Below are 22,682 nucleotides of genomic sequence, written 5' to 3'. Positions count from 1 at the left end.
TGCGTCTATCGCAGCCTTCGCTGTGTGCTGTTAAACTGAGCAGTAGTGTTAGACAGGCTGACTGATGAGTCATAGGGGAGTGCGTGTGTGTGTGTGTGTGTGTGTGTGTGCGCTTGTGGAAGTGCGCATTATGTGCATTTATTTTTTGTGTGATTCCTGATATACCAAATGTATTTACCTCGCACAAAGTTCACACTGAACCCACACGCGCGCGCGCATCGCCTTCCTGGTGGGAGAAAAGATGGCTACTTTCACACAACAGACTTTCATTCTCAGTTGAGAATTGCTGCTCATACTGCTTTTTTTTCTCTTTTAGCTTTCTGGTGACATTTCACATAGATATCTATATTTTCATCACGGTTTTCATTTGATCATCTTGTCAAATACGTGTAGGTGTGTTTTTCTTTTCATTCATGTGTCTTCCTCTGACTTAACACTGGCTTAGGCAGCCAGTTGTGAGACCCAGAATTATGAGATTTGTCTCAGCTGAATGATGTGAGGTTCACGTATTGTCATGGCAACACCTACACTTGATGCTTTATGCAATCAAACATAGGATTATTTAAGGCCCTCAAAGCTCAGAATCGTATTGGATATTTTATGTATACATACAATGTGTCCATGTAGCTTTCTGCTATTCACACCGTACAATATAGATAACAGTGGTGTAGAAAGCTGCTCTGTCAATAGTACTCACAAAGCGATGGTATTATCTCATCAAGATTCAGGGATGAATTTTACTCATAGTGAAGAACATTGCAATCCTTCACACACAGATTTAAAGACATCAAAAACCCTAATTTAACATTGGGACAAACTTGAATTCTAGTTGACACCAAACAACGCACATCTAAAGATTATTTCCACCAACCTGCACATGTATTTCTAGTCTTTGATAGTGGAGTGAGCATACACCTCAAGAATGGTGATCAGATACATCAGACAAATGCACTAAACCACAGATCAGTGTGACTGGAGTGCTGGTGGAGGACGATGTCGCCCATCCAGTGAATCATCTTTTATTGTGTATTGTTGGACCAAATCCTTCTCACCAAACCGTAACACCACCAACATAAAATTCCTTCAAAGGCATCACAGGTATCTTGATAGCCTCCCTCACTAGTCTCTAGTTGCTTGGTCACTCAGTTTTTGCGTGGCAGAATAAGCCTGTGCCATATTCCTTTCGATTCTTAATAATGGATTAAACTGTACTCTAAGCGATACTCAGTGATTTAGAAATTTTCTTGTACTCTTCCAGTACCTTTTGCTTTTTAAAAAAAAAACAGTTTGCAGAGTTGTTTGGTGTGTTCTTTTGTCTTCATAGGGTAGTATTTATGGCCAGGATGCTGATTCACCAGTCACTGGACCTTCCAGAAATAGGCGTATTTATACTACAATCTGTGAAGCACATGCAATTATTCACAAGCAGTATAGGTTCAATCAGCAAGCCCCAAAGTATTCATGATTGCTCTCCTTCTTCCAACTAAACCAACTAACTGGGGGCATTCACACTTCTCAGTTCAACAAATTAGACTGTGCTCTGACCTCTGTGAGCCAATCATCTCATTGCAAGGGTTTTTTCATTTGCACTGTTATTTTGTTTTTTGGGGGGTTTTATCTGTGTGTGTGTGTGTGTGTGTGTGTGTGTGTGTGTGTGTGTGTGTGTGTGTGTGTGTGTGTGTGTGTGTGTGTGTGTGTGTGTGTGTGTTTGTTTGTGTTTGTATTTCAAGGCGTGTATTAACTTTTTGAGACTATGAGACTTTCCCAGATTATGAGTATTCACAAATCCCCAGATCCCCTGTAAAAGGTAGAAAGTCAGAGAGAGAAGAGGAGAAATAGAAACATGCTGTAGGCTGTTGAAAGCGCTCTGGTCTCCGTCAACAATTACCATTTAAATGTTCTCAAGCAGGGCACTGCTCCTCACCCCACAACTGTTCCAAGGAAGCAGGAGCTGTGGAAACTGGGCTGTGTGCAGGTGTGAATCGTCCCCAGGGAAGGAAAGCTGTGTTCACTGTGCACGCTAAATGAGGTGGAAATATTATTACATTCTATTTCACCTCCAAAAACTGACCTTTTGAGCGATTTTTCTCTAAAAATTACCCAAATAAATCAAATATTATTCAGACTACGTCTTGTCCAAAATGCAGAACATTAGCAGCAAGTTTACCAAAATCTAAGAGTAGCCAGTCTGTGTACAAGTCCACTTGATTCCTTTGTTTAGTAATGCATAATGACTTCTACTATATTAACTACATTAACATAGTATCATCTACTTTGATTGACATGTTTATATGTACACTATAGTGTCTTTGTCATACTTGAGCAATAATCAAGAAAACCATCTACAGAGTCTGACTGAAGCTCAATGTGTATAATCCTATCTGCACCTACAGTGCAACCCCCCCACCTCCACCCCTAGTATTGCTGTAAATTGGGCACTTCATTTATGTGATGTTCTTAGTCAACGTGACTTGTTAAATCAAGATTAACATAATGGAGATACAGCATGGCATCAGCCTCTCATGTTCTGCCGCACTAAATTATTATATTTCTTCATCCACCCAGTTAGCTAGTGATTCTGTTATAATCTTTATCATAGTCTGAAGTCAGTAATATACACATACAGTAATAGTTTTCTTTTATATAGGTGATCTAGTAAGGCTATATTATTACATGAAGTAATTCATTTAAAAGAAAATACATTGAAAGCCAACTTGTGCTCTTGCTGCAAGAAATGTAAAGACGGAGTTTCTGTTTTATGTCTTTGCTAGAGTCAGTGAAGAAAAAATGAGGGGTCCAGCCTAAATCCTCAAGCTACAGTTTGCATTTATGCCTGTCCACACTCATATTCTAAACAGTTCATCCATGAGTCCAAGTGGACACTGGTGCCAGATGTAATAAAATTCTCTAGAGACAATCCTCTTCAACTTTATCTACTTAATGTTTTCTAGATATTCAAGCAAGTGGCTTGAAGTCATTTTGCTCTATTGTAATACTTGACTGATTGATGTGTTAACTGTTCAGTGAGAATAAAAAGGACCAACACTTTTTATTATCAGTGCTTAACAAATCTGCAAATGCACCAAATTTATTTGTCTAAAAAGATGTTGCTAAATAGTGTATCTTGTCTTGCTGTCACTCTGTAGGTTGTGATCGTATGCTGATAGCTGATTTCATGTCTTCAACATTCTTTTTTAACATCAGGCAATAACTAAAAGGTTTGCATGCATCACACATCCTCTTGCATTTTGGTTTACAATGAAAGCCAAATCAATAGTACTGGGAATCTCATGTTTAAGTGTGCTGCTTCATAACTCAATGCAAAGACTTTGTTTGGTTTGTGCCCAGCAGCCCTGTGAATTTTTATTTATTTATAGACTTTAGGGAAGCCTGTCAAAACTTCAAGAAGCAGCCTTTGACATGTGTTCTCAAAATTAATAAAAGTATATGTTGCTCATAATTTGACTTCAGATGCATGTGGAAATCATTAAGACTTTGGTTTCATCATCATTGTGGCCTACAGAAGTAAAGTATTGCCGAGCTCGCAGACTAAAAGACAACCACACACATGTCCACGCTCTCCTGCTGATACACACCAACGTGAACAGACAGCCGATGAACTCACATGCACACTGATTAAATTCATTGGTGGACTGAATTGCTAGAGGGTGCGAACCGTTGCAAAACTATGTCACCTCACTGCCAAGAGAGTTGAGTGTTTTCTGCAGATGTAGAGTGCCCCTCTTGCATTGACGTGATATTTGTCATGCGGGACAACCACAAGTGGAGCCGCGGTGGGCAAGCAGCTGATTTAAAGTGACAAGTACGCAAGGCCGTGTTATCCATCACAGGGGAGTGGCTTGCGTTTACTGACTCCCAAATTAAGGTCCCACTTGCAGGCCCTGCCCCCACTACAACCCCAGCTATCACCAGCTGATCTATGGCGTGCCAACAAACCCAAACAAGGTGTCAGCTTGCTGGGACAAATAGGCTACAACAGACCTAAGGGCAGGTGGTAATCCTTTTCACGTGCTTCAAATGTGTGGTGTTGGAGAATTCATTTTTTTGTGCCCAAAAGCTACTCTGTGAGGAGTACTGCATTTTTCATATTTTATTTCTTTCTCGGTTGCTTTCTTCTTCCTCTGTCAGAACATCCTCGGTCCCTCTCCTCTCTCTCCTTCATTTGAACAGAATGACAAAAAAATACGAAACCATGTAGCCTTAAAAAAAAAAAAAAAAAACCCGCTGGGAGTGAGAAAGAGAAGCGTTGAGAGAATGTCGATTCCTGACCTCAGGCTGGATTCGGTGGATTTTGCCAACAGAGGTGAGCAAAAGAACAGAATTGCACATTTTAGAAAGTTTCACACCATTTATGAACTTACCTTGCTGAGCTGACTGGCCGGTGAGCCGCTGTTGTTGACAGTGTGGCATTTGAAGTTGAGCAACGATTCCCCCGCAGCATTGCGCTCCCTTCTCATGTCCTTGTCAGTGTGGGACTGTCTGTCAGCGAGGGGCAAGGTGGGCGATGAGAGGGGCCGCTGGAGTGCCGTACAGGACAGGCCGAGAAAGTTTGATGGCCGGATCAGAAAGGCCTCCAGAGCTATGTTAGCAGACACCTGCGGGAGGGAGTGCAAGGGTAAAGCATGGGTGGCAGAAAAAAGGGAGGGCAGAGATTTTATATCAGTCATTTAGCAGATGCTTTTATGTCAAGTCAAAAAAACATAAACAGAAGCAAGAAGAAACCAAAAAAAGAAGCAATTTATCTTTCTCTTGCCTTATTCTAGCATATATCTGCTCAAGTCAAATGAACTTTACATTATTCTAAGCCAGAATAAAAAAAATAAAGCTACCAGAAATTTAATCAAAAAATCAAGAAATTTAATCAAAAAATAAACTGTCGCCCTGACTGTTGCTGTTGTGTAGTCCACTTGTACAGTAGGCTACCTTAGAAATGGCCTGATTGTCTCCGGTCAGCGCCAGGTCAGCTATGCGTTCCACACACTGGACAATCCGAGTGCACGCCCTGGCCTCATTCTGGGCCATCCACAGGATGTGTTCCTCCACTAGCATCATGTTACTAGCTATGTCGGATATGTAGTCCCCCAGCTGTGGAAACACATGCAGACACATAGGTTCACATACTGTATACTCACACTGCACTGCTAGTACAAATACCCCCCTCACACACACACACACACACACACACACACACACACACAATAAGGCATACTCATCCTGTACATCAATCATATCTGCAACAACAGGCACATTTATAATCCCCAGTCAGAACTAAGAGGGAGGCAATGGTGGCTTCATTCACTATAGGGAGATTTAATTTAGATTAGCAGCTCCAATGGGGCATAATCGCTTTCTGGGGATGGCAGTTCACTATTTACTTACAGTACTTCTCATTGTTGCTACATTTGACTGTTCTTTATTGGATGAATGGGGATGGTCTCCACTGCATTGTCTTAGGAATGATAAAACTTTAAGTATCTCATAATATCTCCTCCTGTGTGACCCGTGTTGAATAATTGGACAAGTGAGAGCTAATTTTGATTCTTTTCACCAACTAAGCTCAACACCTTTCCCCTCGCACAGCCTGACCTTCAGCGTGACGTAAAGCCCTCTGATTGCCCCTGGCCACAGACAGCAGTTCACTTAAGGTAGAAACACAGTTTGCCCCCCAAAAAAGAGATGCATCTTCATAACCATAATTGTCATTCAAGTCCAACACCGCCACGGGCAGGAGGAAGGCATATGAGGTGAAAAGTTAAGCTGTCTGAAATCGACTGAAGGACTGAAGCCTGAATGACAACGTGTTGCTGTGTCTTTATAGGCAGGCTCTGCTGCAAATCCACTAAAAAGTGCATTTCTGTTTGCTCAGTCAGAGCTCTTTTACATCTAGTTACATGTGTTTTCCCAGTTAACCTCAAACCTTAAACCAATCAACTATTCAACAACCAACGCTTAAATTTTATCTTAGTAGTTTGAAACTGGAGTAAAGAATTACTGCAAGCCTTGCTGGAGTCAATGTAGTTAAGGCAGAGGTATTAAAATGTTACACTTTAAGATTCAGCGTTATGTACACTTTCCAAATGTAGTTATCTATGATGTCCAACACAATAAATGTCTACAAATAAGTTATACTGGAGCTTCAGAGTCAATGACTCAAAGTCATGACGTTTTCCTCATAAGCACAATGCAAACAGCAACTTCTAATAGCTACTCTAGAATATTTTACCACAAATTTAACATATCCTAAAAATCAGAGTCAAGTTGCAGCCCACGCAGAATGTCGGAGGCTGTCCCACATCCAGACATTACGAACTTGTGATTCAGAGGAAACTTCTTATTCTGTCACGCCTGGAATTTAATCTTTGATCTTATGATATATACTGGCTGTGTCGTGTTTCACTGTGTTCATTCTTACATCTCGGCATTTCTCCACTAGCCTCGTCAGCCGCTCCACCAGATGAGTGACAAAGATGACGTCCATGATGTCAGTGAAGTGGGCTGCCCTGCTGGTGAAGGCCACGAGCTGCTGGCCTAAAGGCTGCGCATTGGATGTATTAAGAGTTATCTAAAAAGGAAAGGATACAAAAAAGGAAACATACCAACAGTGTTCAGAGAGGACGATCACACAATCCAGCATCACAATGCACCAAGAACATAACATGAAAAGAGAGTTCAGCGTGTTTTCCTACCTGGGTGAGCTCATGCAGCACGCGGGTTAGTTCACTGGCATAAGGGCACTGAGTGTAGTCGTCTTCAGCCCAGCGTCCAGTCCGGTCACAGCGGCGCCACGCCTTCTTCTCCCTCTGCCTGGAGGGGTGAGGAACGCTGCCAGAGGGGTGGGGGGCAGAGCCGAAGGTGGAAGGAGCACAGGGCAGGAAGGCCAGGATGCCAGCTAGAGTCTTTGGCCACCTGCCATACAAGATACTCCAAACCATCAGGAATGACGTGAGCTTAGGGATTCACACTCACTGCACCAGATGGCAATTTCATACTCCCTGTACTTGGGAAATTATTAATTTGCATATTTGATTTACAACTACCTCTAATTATTTTTGCAGATGACTGCCAGATTCTGATAGTTGTTTGTGAAACAATGTGTTGGGTTGCTGATGGATTAACTTTATATACTAACTTTATCAATCAACGTTAATTGTCTTTCCACTTTTTAATGACAAAATGCACTTCAGGTACAGACGAGTAATTCTACACATTAAAATGTTTACCATAGAATCAGTCACTAAGAATGTAAGATGTAGACGGTGAATACAGCATGACGTCTTCTGGGGCTCTGGATGACCTTTTCTAATGACTGACGAATGTTCAGACTCACAACTGAAGCCGAAAAAGCAAAAGGTACGTCATCTGGTGTTCCAATGTAGTCTATTTGTTTTTTAATCTGTTTCTGGCAAGTTCCACGGCTTTATGAACGAACAATACTAAATCAAGCATTTAATGTGCACCACAGATGGAGGCTGGAAAATGTTAGAGAAGGATGTATATTTGAAGCGGAAACTTGTTCCTGCCTGTTCCTCCTGAAGGGGAAATTCAGCCTAAAAGAGTAATTACAAGTGTTGTTGGTATGGTCATGTAAAGTTCAGTGCAGTCTCCTCTGAAGCAGGAAATAAGACCTTCTCAATAATGTCATCAAGTGCCAAGTCCCAGAACTGCACTACTGACCAACCTATGATAGGGGCCAGGGTGATTTTATGGGAAATGGAACATTTTTCTTTTTCTGGGTAATGTCTATTAGTATTTCAATAAAATAAAGCTCATTTGAGTGCAAAAAGTCAGCCAAACATTCAGAGTTCACTACATTAGCCTCCATTTCCCCAGTAATAGAAAAACTCCAGGTTTTGTTTTCTGTGCTTCTGCAGGTTTAGCAAAGAATCGTTTGTACCCAAGAATATAGATCTTTTTGTCTGAAATCAGAGGAGAAACGTGTCTCATATGTTCGGGTTTTCTACCTAAGGCAACGTTAAAATCCCACTGCAGGAAAGCAGCTGAAGTAGTGCTTAACATGGCCACATTTTTGACTTCACCTAAATGAAAATAAAAGAGCGTGGCACTCAGGAGGTTGGTAATCTGCTTTCAGGGTAGAGACCGACTACCTCACTGCTCCACAGCCCATTCTCTCTGCCTCTATCTTTCCGTACACACTATAGTAGCACCACCAGCAGCAGCAGCCACTTAGTAATAAATGGTGTTAATTTTTCCCCAAACAAAAAAGGGGGCCTCATTTTCCAGCCCATTACTCCAATACTCAAAAACAAAGCCTCTGCGCTTGCTGCATTAAAGTACGGCAGTTACATGGGAGCCTACACAACATCAGCACACCCACAGGAAAAGGCTGGTAGAGGATGTGAGTGGATATACAACCACAAGATTTCATGGTGGTAAAGAGTGATGGAAAGTCTTGTTCTTCTTATACCAAACCCCAGTCACAGGATGAAGTCCTCTCTGTTTAAATATTCTTGTTATAAAGCTGAGAGCTCGAACTATAATGTTTGTGGGCGTTTTCACATCACATATCCAGTTATTATTAAAGTACATGAAATGTACGGACTCTACTGTGCATACTCAAGTCTGGTTAATGAGGAGGGTGCAAACCAGACCAGGTGTGCAACATTTCTGTCAGATGGAGTAAAAACAAAAGCCAGACTTAAGAATCTCAACCAAATAGTTCATGAGGAGATAATAGAGAAGACAGTGAGTAAATTATGGTGTTTATTTAATACACTAGTCGCTCTAATTGGAAATATTTACGGTGAATTAAATAATATAGTTTAATTATTGTCCTTCTTTGCTAGAGACCTCCTGCTATCAGCTTTAAAAACCGGTGATTACTGCCCTATAAAAGATGAGTACCTTCAACATTCAAGGTTTACTTATTTAATATTACTTTCTACCTAATTTAAGAAAAATCCTTACTGTTGAAGAAATAAGCTTTGTCAGGTGGATCAACCCAGTGGATCTTCTGTTGCTCAAGGAAGGAGACCACATTTCCTGATTGCATTTGAAGGAGGATTCAAAATGGGACAGCTGTGTTTGTGGCACTGTGAAGCAATTCAAAGGATGCAGCCCCTGAACTGAGCCATTGTTTCTGTTTCTCGTATCTGTACTAATGCTAATGGAGGCAATAAGCTTTGGGGAATGGTGTCACTGTCGTTTAACTCATAACATGAAAGATAATAATCATAGTTCTCAAATTGAAATAAGACACATTCATTACAAGTTCACAAATGAACCTACATGCTAGAGCTGAAAGCGTTGGTTGGTAGTACGTGGCAGTGGCAGATGACTCACCTGAAGTCCCCTTTGTTGTTGGTGACTCTATCAGCAGGGCAGTACACTGTCGATGTCTCCAGAACAACTATCTCCATTTGCTGAGAAGTGTTGCCACGGGAACTGGTTACCAGGCACTCCCAGATGCCAGCGATGCCCACGTCGATGTTTGAGAGGATGACTTCGCTGGAGGAGGAGACCAGAGGCGTAAAACAATGAGCACGTGTATTCAGCTTTAATGTCTGTGCAGAGTCTGTGTTGGCAAACTTCTTCCTCTGAACTTCAAATGTCTTGTAAAGGTTTGAGCAAGGTGCTGGATTGGGCTGATATTGGGTCTACAGTAAAATGTACTTTTAGGATTAGTTTGTGTTAGGACCTGACTTTAAGAATCATTTTTGGATTAGGTTAAGGATTAAAGTTGGTCATACAGCAGTGAGGTTAACGTTGGGGCAACATCTTAAGGATTCTGAAGTCAGTGGAAGCTCCTCATCACAGCAGGAGGGCAAAAATGTGTGCGCTTCATCAAATCAAATTCACCGACAAGACACTCGTGCGTGTATGACTATGCAGTGGCTTAAAATGTTGGCTGAGACTTAAGATGATCATTACTCATGCTTATCTTTCCTACTTTGTCACAGCGATTCCTATCTCAATAGAAAATGCCTGATTAAACAAAGGGTGGTGAAACAGTGATAAAGAGCCAATGCAGGCCATTTGCCAAAGCGACTAATCTTGAGGATTTTACTCTTTAAAAAAAAAAAAGAGAAGAAAGGCTGCTGGAGATTGCTAAGCAACGGGCATTATCACCATGGAAATACTACCTCCTTGGGAAATGCAGACTATTTAATTTCCAAATACAATCCAGTTGTCGTCAAATATACACTTTGCTTTGTGTGTATTTAAGGAGCTAATGCCTTTTTTGTGATTTAATTAAGCTGTGTGCTCATCACTCACGTGATCATATACACATACAGCAGTGCATAAAGTTTTCAATGCGACTTAGAGAACAATGCTACACAAATGTGTGTCAGTTGACGTTAAAAAAATTAGAAGTGACGGGCTGGACAAGAAACTGAAATCTTCTCATGTAAAGATGATAAGTGGCTGAGCGGCTCTGATACGGAGAAGCTGTAATCCTTGAAAGCATTGCACCGTGGATGTGAGGGAAATACTATAATATTTATTCAGAAATATTAAATGCCTTTACCCTGCTTGCGCCTCGCTCTTCTTTCTATCCCCTGTGTGTGTCAGTATGCATGCTATTAGTACAATTATCTTCAGTAATGGAAAGTAACTACAGTAGAGTACAGTACATTTACTTAAGTAGTGCACTTAAAGGGCAACGTCGCTGATTTTCAGTGCAGCCAGTCCCAGCTGACACTCAGGGAGAAGCGTTTCCTGGTATAGGTGTATACTGTATTTATGTCCTCTCAAGAAGAAATGATTAATTAACCTTTACTAGTCCTGACTACCACTGGACCCTGAGCTATGAATGAACCTGAAATGATTAATAGATCAGTTGATCTGCAGAAAATTAAACTGCATCATTTCGATAAATGATTAATTGCTCCAAAACAATAAGCATTCTCTTGTTCCAGCTTGTTCCTACTTGGTTTCATTTGAAGACATCACTTTGGCCTCTGGGAAACTGTAATATCACTGTTATTATGATTAATCAGTTAACTGATAAAATAATGTTCAGACTATGTGATAGTAAAAACTCTTTGGTTTGGAGTTTCTATGGTTACTAAATTATCTTATCAACATATACAGTACAGAAAATGCTCCTTATTGGCTTTGATCCCTTACTGGGAATTCACATAAGGTTATAACGCAAGACATGTCTTAATGCCTGTAAAAAGTAGGCAAAAGCTTTTACAGATTTAAACAGTGTAATAATGAAACTTTAGACAGTGACTTAATAAAAGCTTGCATGTGATTGATCTGCTTTGCTTTCACACAACAAACTGCACCAAGGTTTCCATGTATCTACGTATCAGGCAGTTTTTAAAATGAATTAACAGTAAACTCATTGTAAAGGTTTAACTCATCTTCAATACACACTTATGATGAAAACATTTGCTCTAGTGACCTGAATCCACCGGGAAGATACCTTAACATTTCCAAATGAAAGCACATTGGGCTCTGGTGTGAACTCATCTCCTCCATTGTTTATTTTGTGACAGCAGGCCAACTGAAACTATGGGATGCTGCTAACCATTTCCTGTACCAGAAAGATACATGACTTTAGTCCAACGACTTTCTGTGGGCGAGTTATGAAAATGAATGAAATAAGTCCTGATTTCATCCTCTGTGTTCCAGTAAAGCTTTTGTTTTCTGATTGCTTTTCTAAAAGGTTCTAAATCAGATTTGAATGCTGACTGAGATTATGACATTTCAGGCTAGAGTATATGTCCTTGTCTGTGTGCGTGTGTGTGTGAATACGTAAAAGGGTTTAGCACATTTTTAGTTGTCTACAAAAGCTATTCTAGGTGATCATTAAATAGTCTGGATTTAACTTTTTTGAGGTATTGTCATTGAGAAAGACTTCTACAAACTTGGCCTAGGTAAGAATGTTTGCATGCTTCAGTGAATTTCACTGCAGGAATGAGTCAATCCGTAACACGACTGGCAAAATGTCTGTAGATCTAAATGATTCAAACATCTCTCTCTGTTAGCCTCTTTCTTCACCACCCTTTAAAACAACACCCTCTATCAGCCTATTAGTTATATAGTTTTACTATATAAGAAACCAGAATGAGGATATATGCTGTCTGAAAACCCAATCTAAACAGATAATACAGATAACATATTGGAAGGTAAAGTGGAAGAACAAATCTGTTAGTAATGCTTATCAGACTATTTGCACAGGACTAGTATTACACGGGGAGCACAGTATCACTTAAACTCCTTTAATAAAACATTTTGCACAGGATAATGAAATTGGCAGGAAACACCAATTTTCCAGGTTATCAAATACTGTGTATGAAGCCAAGATTCTGTTATTTGCTTTTTAATTTAGCAATACAGAACTTTTGAAGATTTGAACATTCAAGACAAGGCATTTTTGAAAAAAGATTAAATCATTTGGCCAGACTTTGACAGGATGTGATGCTTTGGCTGAAGAAAAGAAGAAATTATAGATGTTTCACATACAGAATCCTGTCTGGTTTAATTTGCACTGAAACCACCTACAAGTTCACATCTTTAATGTCTGAAGCAATGTCTTTGCATAAGAAACTGTTCTATTCATCCAGTGAGGAAGGAACCTCAGCAACCAGTCATGAAACAGCTAGATTCCCGACTGGAAAACTGAATCACCGACACATAATCTGACTAAAGGCTCCCCTGCTGACTCAATTTGACTGAATGTGAGGAAACAATGTTATTAAATGTAATATTAAGATGGTTCAACTCTTTAGTCAGTACAGATAACAGTGTATTTTCTTTTACATTTGTAAAGTCTGTTCCCTAAAAGATATAAAGAACAATATTACTATCTGGAAAGCTAGCTATATTGTTTAGTAAAATATCATTTAATGAGTGGAGTCAGCTTTGAGCAGTTTATTCTATAATTTAACATTTCAAGTTGAAAGTCCTTACAAATTATTAAACAAATTATTTTTGACAGTTTCAATGTATCTGCCTGCATTTGATTGCTATGGTTCCTTATTATTATTATTATTATTATTATTATTATTATTATTATTATTATTATTATTATTATTATTATTATTATTATTCCTAAGGGTTGGTGAGTGAGGCCCGCCCTAACCAATGAATGAAGCTCATTTGACTAGCATTTGTAAGCAAAGTAAATTGAGTGTCTTATTGTTTGTGTGTAATACTTTAGATCTGAAATCTATGTAATCTAATGTTTAAATCCTGGAGCACTAAATACTGTAGTTCTGATTGCATTAAAAGGTATTTTTTAAACTGATAATGCATGTAGTGGTGTGTTCTTTATACTATGACAATTTTCATAAAATGAGATTATAAAAATTGCAATATATGTCACCTTGCTTGTAGTATCCCAATATATCGTAATACATTGAATCAAAATCACTGTATGTGGATATGTGTCATGTTGCTAGATTCTGTGCAATACACGGCTCAAGCTATGTGAACACTGTTTAATCATATACTGTATGTACTACAACTTCCAAATCCCTACTAATCAATAATTTAGCCACTGACCAGTGCCATTAGAAGACTTACATTACATGAATATCCATGACTGTGGAAAATGTATAACTTTACAAACTACTCCAGTAGCACATTTGTAGAAGCTAAAAATAACAGAAATAAAGGCTCCCAGGTCTGGTATTTTGGGATTATTACATGTTTAATTTAAAAGTGGTTGGAACAGCGTGACCACAGTTACAACTTATTTTTAGAGTCACAGTTTTGTTATCTTCTTATATATCTGAGTAATTGTCCACTTTAACCTGCCTTTGAAATACTGCCATGAAAACTATTTTTATAGTGCACACTAATGATGATAGTGATGATGATTTGTATGGGTACACAGTGTGTGATTATATGCATGCAGGTGTGTGAGACAGAGCTGCTGTGCTTGTCCTCTAACCACTAACAGTCTGCAGAGGGGACAGTTACATCATTGTTGAACAAGGGCCAAGTGAATGCTGGGAAATACACAGAGAAAAGAAAAAAAATATCCACCCCACCACAACACACATACACACTTAGCCACCCCACTCCTGCTGCTCCCTCTGTGTCTCCCACCGCCTGCATCACAACATAAAAACTTCACTACTGGATTGTTCTGCAGCCTGATCACAAATGTCCCCCGTGATCTGCTGCACCCAGACAAAACACGGAGAGCAGGGGAAACCATTAGGCAGGCAGTCTGGGTAGAAGAAAAAAAAAAGGCCCTCCTCACGTAACATGAAGAAATTGCTCCTGCATGTGAAAAGCAGCAGAGCAGGGCCACAAATAAGCCATACACAAAGCACTGACCTACATCCACAGTAACACTGCTCCATTGTGGACTGCCTCCCCGTGCATTCATTAGGAACATTTATGCTCGTGCATTGATATTTAACAATTTGTTTACATAATGCTGCTCATGAGGCCGTAAGCTTTCAATCTGTCCCTGCTATCCAATAACTGTCCCAAAGCTGGAACAGTTACATGCAGGCTCACTGATCGCAGTTAGCGAATCTGTGTTTTGTCACAGCATCACACGGCTTTGTATTACAAATGTGCATTTTTTAACATAATGTCTCAACTGTTTTATTGAATATACAGAATATGCAGAGTAATATATCCTGCATGTAAATATATATGCAGGCGCACACAGACATGATCAGTAGGTGCACATACATACACAAACAGTGATATAATTAACTCTGATAAAATCGCTTTGAAACAGCTTTCATATCAATTTAGATCTTTGTCTTAACCCATTCTGTTCATTACTCTGCAAAGTATATTGTGTAGACTATTAATAATTTACACTTCACTTTATGCTTGTTTAACTTTACCCAATCTAACTAAGAGTTTCCATTTGTCTTTACTGACAGGAACTGGCAGGCAGCATTGAACTCAGAGGTAATATCGCATGGGTGTGTGGATGTTGCACAAAAGCTGGTAAACTTTGAAAGATACTGTATGTGGACTGAATTTAAAGAAATTAAAGAAAATATGTTTGTGAGCAAAACCAGGGAGTTCTGTATGAAAAAAGAGCTTTATAAAGATCACCAGCAGAGACTGGAAGCAGAGAGAGATAGAGAGAGAGACATTTTCCTTTTTCCTTTGCCTTCAGTAATATTTCCAAACAGGTTCTTCATTTTGTGCAAGATTAGCCTGATTAAAAATGGAGAGGATTAAGAAAGATACATCCAAAGTGTCTGCTGTAGCTAGCTACAGGGCTCTAAAATGTTTGATTAATGGAACATGAATCACAGGCTGGTCCCACTGCCGCTAGTACAGCTAATACTGGGAGTTTGGCCCGACACCATAACTCACCAGGAGTCTGGCCCATTGCAGAACCGTGAGGCCTCATGGGGCCTTGTTTTTTGCTGCTGCTCACTGTGAACAATGTAAATGCATCAGCTTATCAGCTCACCTGTGCCAGCAAATAAAGGGCTATGCGCAAAAGTCGAAAGAAGCTGGAAGATATAAAAGTACAAACATGTAAAGAAACACAATGGAAAAATGAATACCGTTATGCCTGTTTCATTCAGATTGGGTCACACTCTCAATGTGTACACTGGCCACTTGCCTGATACAGCCCAAAGCAGGGTAAGCAGAATTTAGCTAAGCAAATAGCCACAAAACATTTTGGGTTCACCTTCAAAGAGGTCACTTCACTGAGGCTTTGGAGTGTATGCTCACATCGCTGCAATACTGTGCGACAAATCCAGAGAAGGGCTTTAAGCCTCTCACTAAATCCTGTGTATTCAGTCTTTCCCCTCTGATGGGGCATGCAGGGCAAGGCTGACTGCTCAGAGGACATTTATCCAAGGTGAACCACATCAACGGGAGCAGTCATGATTAATATATTGTCCACTGTGGCTCATTGAGAATTGACAGCAACTGGCGGGTCAAAGGTTAAACATTAGTAGTTTAAATGGGACCAGTGAAGTCACAGGAATCTAATTTCCCCCACATGTCTCTCTCAACACTGCAATTTAAGATAGAGCACAGGGTGAAGGGTGAAGTTCAACCCAGGCACAACAGATTGTTTTTGTTGGACCGAGCTCTGTTACACACTCATCAGCTATGGAAATGATGTCTGCTCCTGGCGGGTTTTCTGCAGGAGGGAGACATTTTAGGTGCCAAGAGAAACATGACCAGAATGGGTTCCACTCGGGGGGAGAAAATTGCATTATTTGTGTATACAAAAAGAAAGCAGTGGGTAATTGCGAGCGGGGGCCCTAATCAGAATAGAAGCGGCAAGAAATTCATCATGTTTTATTGGGACACCAAGCTGGAAAAGTAGAGTCAACGTTCTGGAGCAACTGTTTTTGTGTAGGGGGAGAGATGGGAGCAGCACAGTTTGTGTGGATAGGACTGGAGCTGAGGAGGGTCAGTTACATAAAGAGATCTCCTACAATGGCACCTAACAACAGCAGCCATCTCCTCCTCTCTGTAGGTATTAAGATAGCAACTTCAAACCTACATGTCGTTACTGCATTATGTTCATGAAACGAAGTAAAAAAAACCAAAACATATTATAACATTCAATATTAAAATAAAAGTTCTCAATTCAAAATATTTATGTCTCAAAAAGAAATCATTTTGGGTCCTGTTGGTTTTACATTCACATTATGGATGTTAAGTCCAAACTTTACACTTCCTTTAACTTCGTTTCGTAGTTCTCTAACTCCTGAGGGAGTCGGAGAACTCCGGGAGCCTGTTCTATAGCAACTTAATGGAAAATGCTCCACTAGTTGCTAACAATTTTTCCTGAGTAGGTAGCTTACAGTGAGCTTTTCAGAGCTTCTTTCCACTGAAACAGCTGTTGTGACAGGAAACAATGCTCATTAGAGCAGTGAGAGAGAGGGCGTGGGCCAGAAAACCAAAACAAACTGCACAATCAAATGATAGTCCTCATTCCACATTACAATTAGATCCATTTTAAAGGCAGAAATATTAATCAGTGCTGCTTTAATTACACAAGTATTATTAACAAAAGTCAGCATAGTCAGCATAGTCAGCATAATGGCGTTTACTGTCAGATGCATATCATATTATTTACATATTGTTATGTATACTATCATGGCTCCAGGTGGAGCTAATTATGATTTTACTTTATACGCATCATCAAATGTATCATATTGTTTACAGATGATTGTGTTTCGCACATCAAATTCGGATCTGCAAAATAAGTTTTAAAATAAAAATGTGTTTAAAATATGAAAATAATAATACAAGTACCTCAAAACTACTTCATACTTATTTTGAGTAGCGTACTTCAGCTTCCACCACAGTTGATCATGGTAGTTAATGGGAAGTGAGTGGCAAAGTATTGCAATGGCCCCTACTGACAAATACCTCAAGAAAAATAAACTGTGCCAAGAAACATAACTACTGAGACACAACGACACTGAGGCATCGCTAAAAGATCTCTCTGTACCCTATAATCCAATTATTCAAGGCAGCGCATTCACCATAGGGATCACTGAGAATGTCAAACACTGAGCTGGTACATAATGAAAAGAAAAAATATTGACTATTTGTGCTGTTTGCAGTCAGGGGAATGGTATAACTTCCCCGAAATGGAGCGGAAAAGTAGCTGGCATTCTTGTTGCCAAATAAACCAACAAGAGGCGTTGTGGCCCTGTTGACACAGGGAAACATATTTCTGTCAGCACTCCATCTATATTTATGGCAGTATGGCCGAGTCAGAGCAGGCAGCAGTTAAACTAATCAACAGCAATGTGCTCCTGCATCTGAGTTCTGGTGCCACAGCATTACGTCAAATGCATTTACTATAAACACACACACACACACACACACACACACACACATATGCACAAAGACAGGAAGAGGAAAAAAAAAAAGAAAATGGTGCGAAAGCCAGCGTTGTCGGTTTACTTTATAACCGCAATTATGATTCAGCATCTGTTCCTCTTAGTGTGTGATCAGCCAGCGCTCCGCCGGCACTGAGGGAGCGACTGGACGGACAGACTCTAGAGACGAGCCGCAGATTGCTCTGAGGTGTTGGCACGCAGCCAAGCCAATTCCGTCTTGTCCTTTCAGATCCTTATCAAGGGCGCCAATAACAAAAGGTAAATCCCAGAGCCTACGGGTGACTGAGAGACAAACGGGGGGGGTGTATCTGTGTCTGCGACCCCTGTGAACATATTGATGCTGAATGAATGAATGAAAACTGTTACACGTGTCTGTTCCCACATGCCACATAGCAAGGCTGTTTATGCAGTGCTTCAGCTGCTTGTGTATTTTCACTTCACCCTCTTGGTTTGACTAACACACATCAACTGTTAATGTATGTGTGCAGCAGGCCAGCCAACAAATAAGCACCTCCCAGCTCACATTCCCCCCTGCCTCACTGCTCTCTCCTGTGCATTTGTACCTGGTCAGCAGACAGCAGTCGTGAAGCAGGGTTTCCTCCACGTAAACGCCCCTATCCTCCTGCGTGGTCACAACGCGGCCGTTGTGACGCCATCGCAGCTCCACTGACGGCTCCACGTAGGAGGCGGTGCACTGCAGAGGGAGCCGGTCTCCGTGGAAAACCACTTGTCTCTGCGAGGGGATGAGCTGGAAGAGGGGAATCTCCAGAGGTCCATCTGGAAGAAGAGGAGAGAATAAAAGAGGAAGGTCAGCTTATAACACTTCTCTCCTCCTCCCCCATCCTTAGGTGGAAAGGTAGAGCGAGAGCAGGGAGGTCATTCTTCCATCCTTAGGAGAAAAAGAACTAGACAGAGAGGAGGTTTAAGGGGGTGGATGTTCTGTGTGATTTGGTTTGTCTCTTCAGTGGTGTTAACATCCCCGAAAAAACAAGCATTACATGCATCAACTGCATTCAAATCAGACTGATATCTAGAGTGCACACGCCGCCACAAAAACACACACTGTTTTCCTGGGTGCACCTACACAAGCACAGTGTCAACACAAACTAACTCATTCTGTCAAGGTCACACTCCTCACACTCCCTGTTACTCCCACATGTTGTTGCTGTGGCAGAGTGAGATGAACAGTAGTTGATAAAGAGGAACAGCCTTGAGCACTCCTCTGGACTCTCCTTGACTCCTTACATGTTCAAAATAGAAGCCTGCTGCAACAACAGTGATAGGATTACTCACCTACTGGAGCAGCTGGCTGAGTCCTCGAGCCTTTTTGCCAGAGAATAAGGTGAAGATAAGGATGAAAGTAAAGGTCCAGAGCCGTAATATGGGAGATGGTTTGAAGTTTGCGTGCGTGATTGATCTAATCAAAAGGCAGAGCAGCATCTCTAATCATAATGAACGGCCCGGCAAAGTGTTTTTTGCTTTTGTTTTTAAGCCGAGCACCTTGCCAGCTTACTGTACCACCATTGGAGAGCGTTCATTCGTACAAGGCCAGGCATTTCCTTGGACGTATTCCAAAGTGCAGTGCAAGCAAGCATTTCGCCTTTGCTTGTATTCCCATCAATAGCTGAATGTTGCCACTGACTGACACGCAATTCAATCTGTGGGTCGTAAAGGCTTTTACTGCTTCATGTGTCGGTTTTGAAGACCAAAATACTGAAAGATCCATGTCGGGTGATGTGGCTGAATGTCAACTCACAACTTAACAAGAAGGAGAGAGTAGCAAGCATGACTGTTTATGGTAATACTGAACCTACCAAGCAATCACAGCTACTAACACATGCAGGGCTTTGACCTCAATTTACCACATAAGTAATTCATAATCAAAAGTGCACAATCAAAAGTGCCATGCTTTTAAGAGTTACATTAAAAACCTGCCACTAACGGTGGATCCTCTATGCTGACATGTCCCTGTAATTACTTGAGCTGACCCTGTTAGAGTGTTAAGACTCTATGATTGCCCTCAGCAACAGTAGAAAAGCCTTTGTTATCTCCTGCGGGTGGCACACAGCAGAAACAGCATGGGGGCCATTGACTATTGACTTGGCTGATGCTGATACTGTTGAAACAACGCTTTGAGCCAAGGATCAGACTGTGGCTGCTTGCCTTCACCAACTGAACACTGCCAGAGCAAAATGCAATTATTGGTTGTGTGTGATGGTGACAGGGACCGAGTGATGAGAATATGTATAACTGTATGTGTGTATGGCACTGCATTAGCAGTGTGACTCAGTCTGTGGAACCATCAGTGATGCCCCCCGACTACCAGGGTTTTCAACTTACTGCTCAGGCTAGCAGTCTTTCTAAATGGAACCAGAAGTATGCATCACAATATTTATCCACATCTACAGTTTTCAGTCCGTTCACGAAATTCTAAAAAAACCCTTTTTCATAAAATTCTCTCATGGCCTCATAAAGAATTCTGATAGTATTGATAACACTGTATCATAACAGTGCTAGCTGTTATACATCACCTCATGTCCTTCCAAATTAAATTCAACCAATTGAAAAAAAAAAAGATTTAATAAAATTCTGACTGTATTAATCAAATCTAATTGTAATCTAGAGTTCTTCACACGGAGGCAAATGTCAGGCCACCTTTTATACAAATAAACTGGCAGGGAGAGTATGTGAACCTCTTTAATATAAAAATATGGTCGCGCCACACTCTCTCCAAGTGAAATATGCTTGTTTCCAGAGTGAATGAGGTTTTTGTAAGATGTAGTTATGTTGTAAAGAGGTGGATGGATCCAAGAGTGCAGGAAGAGCAGGAGGTCCAGATCATCATCACTGTAATCCCATAATGGATGAATCAGGGCCTGAAAGGAGCGCGCTTTGGTCTGCCACTGGCTGAGGTGGGTAGAGTAGCCAAAAACTGTACTCAAGTAAGAGTAGCTGTACTTCAAAATTACATTACTCAAGTAGAGGTAAAAAGTAGTCATCCAAAATATCACTCAAGTAATATAAAAAAGTATTTGGTGAAAAGGCTACTCAAGTACTGAGTAACTGTTTCATTGTAATGTCCGATTTATTTAGTTTATTTTCTTAGAAACTGCGTAAACACTGCAGCCAGTTAAAATGATAATGCAGACATTCAAAATAATGAAATAAAATGAATGAATGAAATAAAAATAAATGAGTAAAAACACATCACAGCATAAAGCATACATTTTTGAACCATTAAACTTTTCCTGTGTATATTGAGTTAACCTTTATATCAAAGGATATAAAGGCCATTTTTGTTCCTACCAGGACTGACGACTTTTTTCCCGCTATGCCGAATGTAGCGGAATAAGTAAATACTCAAGTAAAAGTAAAAAGTAAAGTACATGTAACGCGTTACTACCCACCTCATGGCCCTTTGATGGAGTCTTTTTAACTAAATCACTGTTCTCAATAAAAAATGAAAGATCAGAAGCTTTGTGTTATTATTTTAGGTACTTTATATTTGTTAATGACTTAGAAGAAAATCAGGTCACATTTTATGATAAATTAATGCAGAAAACAATAAAATTGCTAAAGGCTTCACATACTTTTTCTTGCCACTGTACATGAAGTATCACTGAGCCTGAATGTGTCATGTAAATGCGATATAAAACGTTTCCTAGATAACATTACTTGTTTTGAGCAGCATATCTGGTGAACCTCCCCTGAGACTCGTGTCCGTGTTCGTGCCAAGCGGGTCTCAAGCACCCTGGAATCGATTTTGGCTTGGAAGCTGATGATCAACGCGATCTAACATTAGTGCTGTCTTCCAATTGCATGCTGTGCTCGCTATTGCAGGTTCATTAATTCACCCAAATAACTGGTCATTAGAAAAACCCCTTTTGCAATGACGACCAACACTAACTGAAAACATGGTAATTATGTTTTACAAAAACAGAATTGTGTTTGCAGATCAGTTGCATATTATTTTTAGGAAACAGGGTTGGACTGAAATACCTGATAAAACCATTGCAAAACAGTTTCTAATGAAAGAAAACAAGCAGATCCTGTCATTCCCAGACTGATGCTCCAATACCAGTTCCTATATTTACCTTCTCACAGCAGCTGTGGGGAAGCCTTACTGAAAGAGGTGTGACTGAACTTCAAAGACTAATATGACAGTCTGCATCAGGTTATATTTCATGATGGTTTTATATCTTTAAATTATTAGAGCACACTACAGGCTAAGAGTCACGGGCCTGGACTCAAAATTTGATTTAATGACACAACGCCCCATAAAGAGCAGTTGCATTGTGGTGTCATCATGGAACAGATACTGCTACAGGCAGCAGTGCCATGTTTGCTCCTTGCTTTATGTATGTTCTGTGCTCTCATCTCAGCAGTGTTAAAGAACCAGAAGGCCACGGCTAGATGAGTAAAACAGACGGCTGACCTGACCTCAACACAGGAAGCACCTGACCCTGGCAGGAAGCTGCATGCGCTCCTTGGTTCCCCCTCATTTGCAGGCAGTACTCAACCTGTATCAGTGGCGGGCGAAGGACTCATTGCTGGAATGTGTGGTGCAGACATCTGCTACCCATCACGCTAGAGCTGGTGAAAGGAAATAAAGCATATTCTATGACGTATCTTCATGAATACAAAGGAAAAAACCAAGTGGAGGAGTATTAATATATCTGATGGTATATGTTTCATCCCAGCCTATAATTGTTCCTGAAAACAAGAAGCAAGCATCAGGTGCTGAGCAACATCCCTTCTACACGTGCTCACGAGGTCCTTGCCAGTGTTCAAATCTATGAACACTTATTCTGAAAACATTTATTTTAAGAGGAATCCATGTGTTGACAAGATATAATATCTACATAATATAAAAATATGGTC

The 22,682-nt window shown here is 40.5% G+C and overlaps 1 protein-coding gene across 1 annotated transcript in view; it reads right to left on the bottom strand.

The window, feature by feature from the left end:
- LOC113159810 (adhesion G protein-coupled receptor A3) overlaps positions 1-22,682 on the bottom strand; it is a 168,792-nt gene that overhangs the window by 114,581 nt on the left and 31,529 nt on the right. The window contains exons 7-12 of the mRNA XM_026356735.1: positions 18,365-18,578; positions 9,322-9,486; positions 6,708-6,927; positions 6,434-6,583; positions 4,945-5,106; positions 4,383-4,616 (exon numbers count right to left, since the gene is read on the bottom strand). Coding sequence (XP_026212520.1) covers positions 4,383-4,616; positions 4,945-5,106; positions 6,434-6,583; positions 6,708-6,927; positions 9,322-9,486; positions 18,365-18,578 — 1,145 coding nt within the window. The remainder of the gene's footprint in view (positions 1-4,382; positions 4,617-4,944; positions 5,107-6,433; positions 6,584-6,707; positions 6,928-9,321; positions 9,487-18,364; positions 18,579-22,682) is intronic.

Source organism: Anabas testudineus, chromosome 15 (genome assembly GCF_900324465.2).
Source record: "Anabas testudineus chromosome 15, fAnaTes1.2, whole genome shotgun sequence".
Taxonomy (NCBI): domain Eukaryota; kingdom Metazoa; phylum Chordata; class Actinopteri; order Anabantiformes; family Anabantidae; genus Anabas; species Anabas testudineus.
This window is presented reverse-complemented; position numbering and strand designations above follow the sequence as displayed.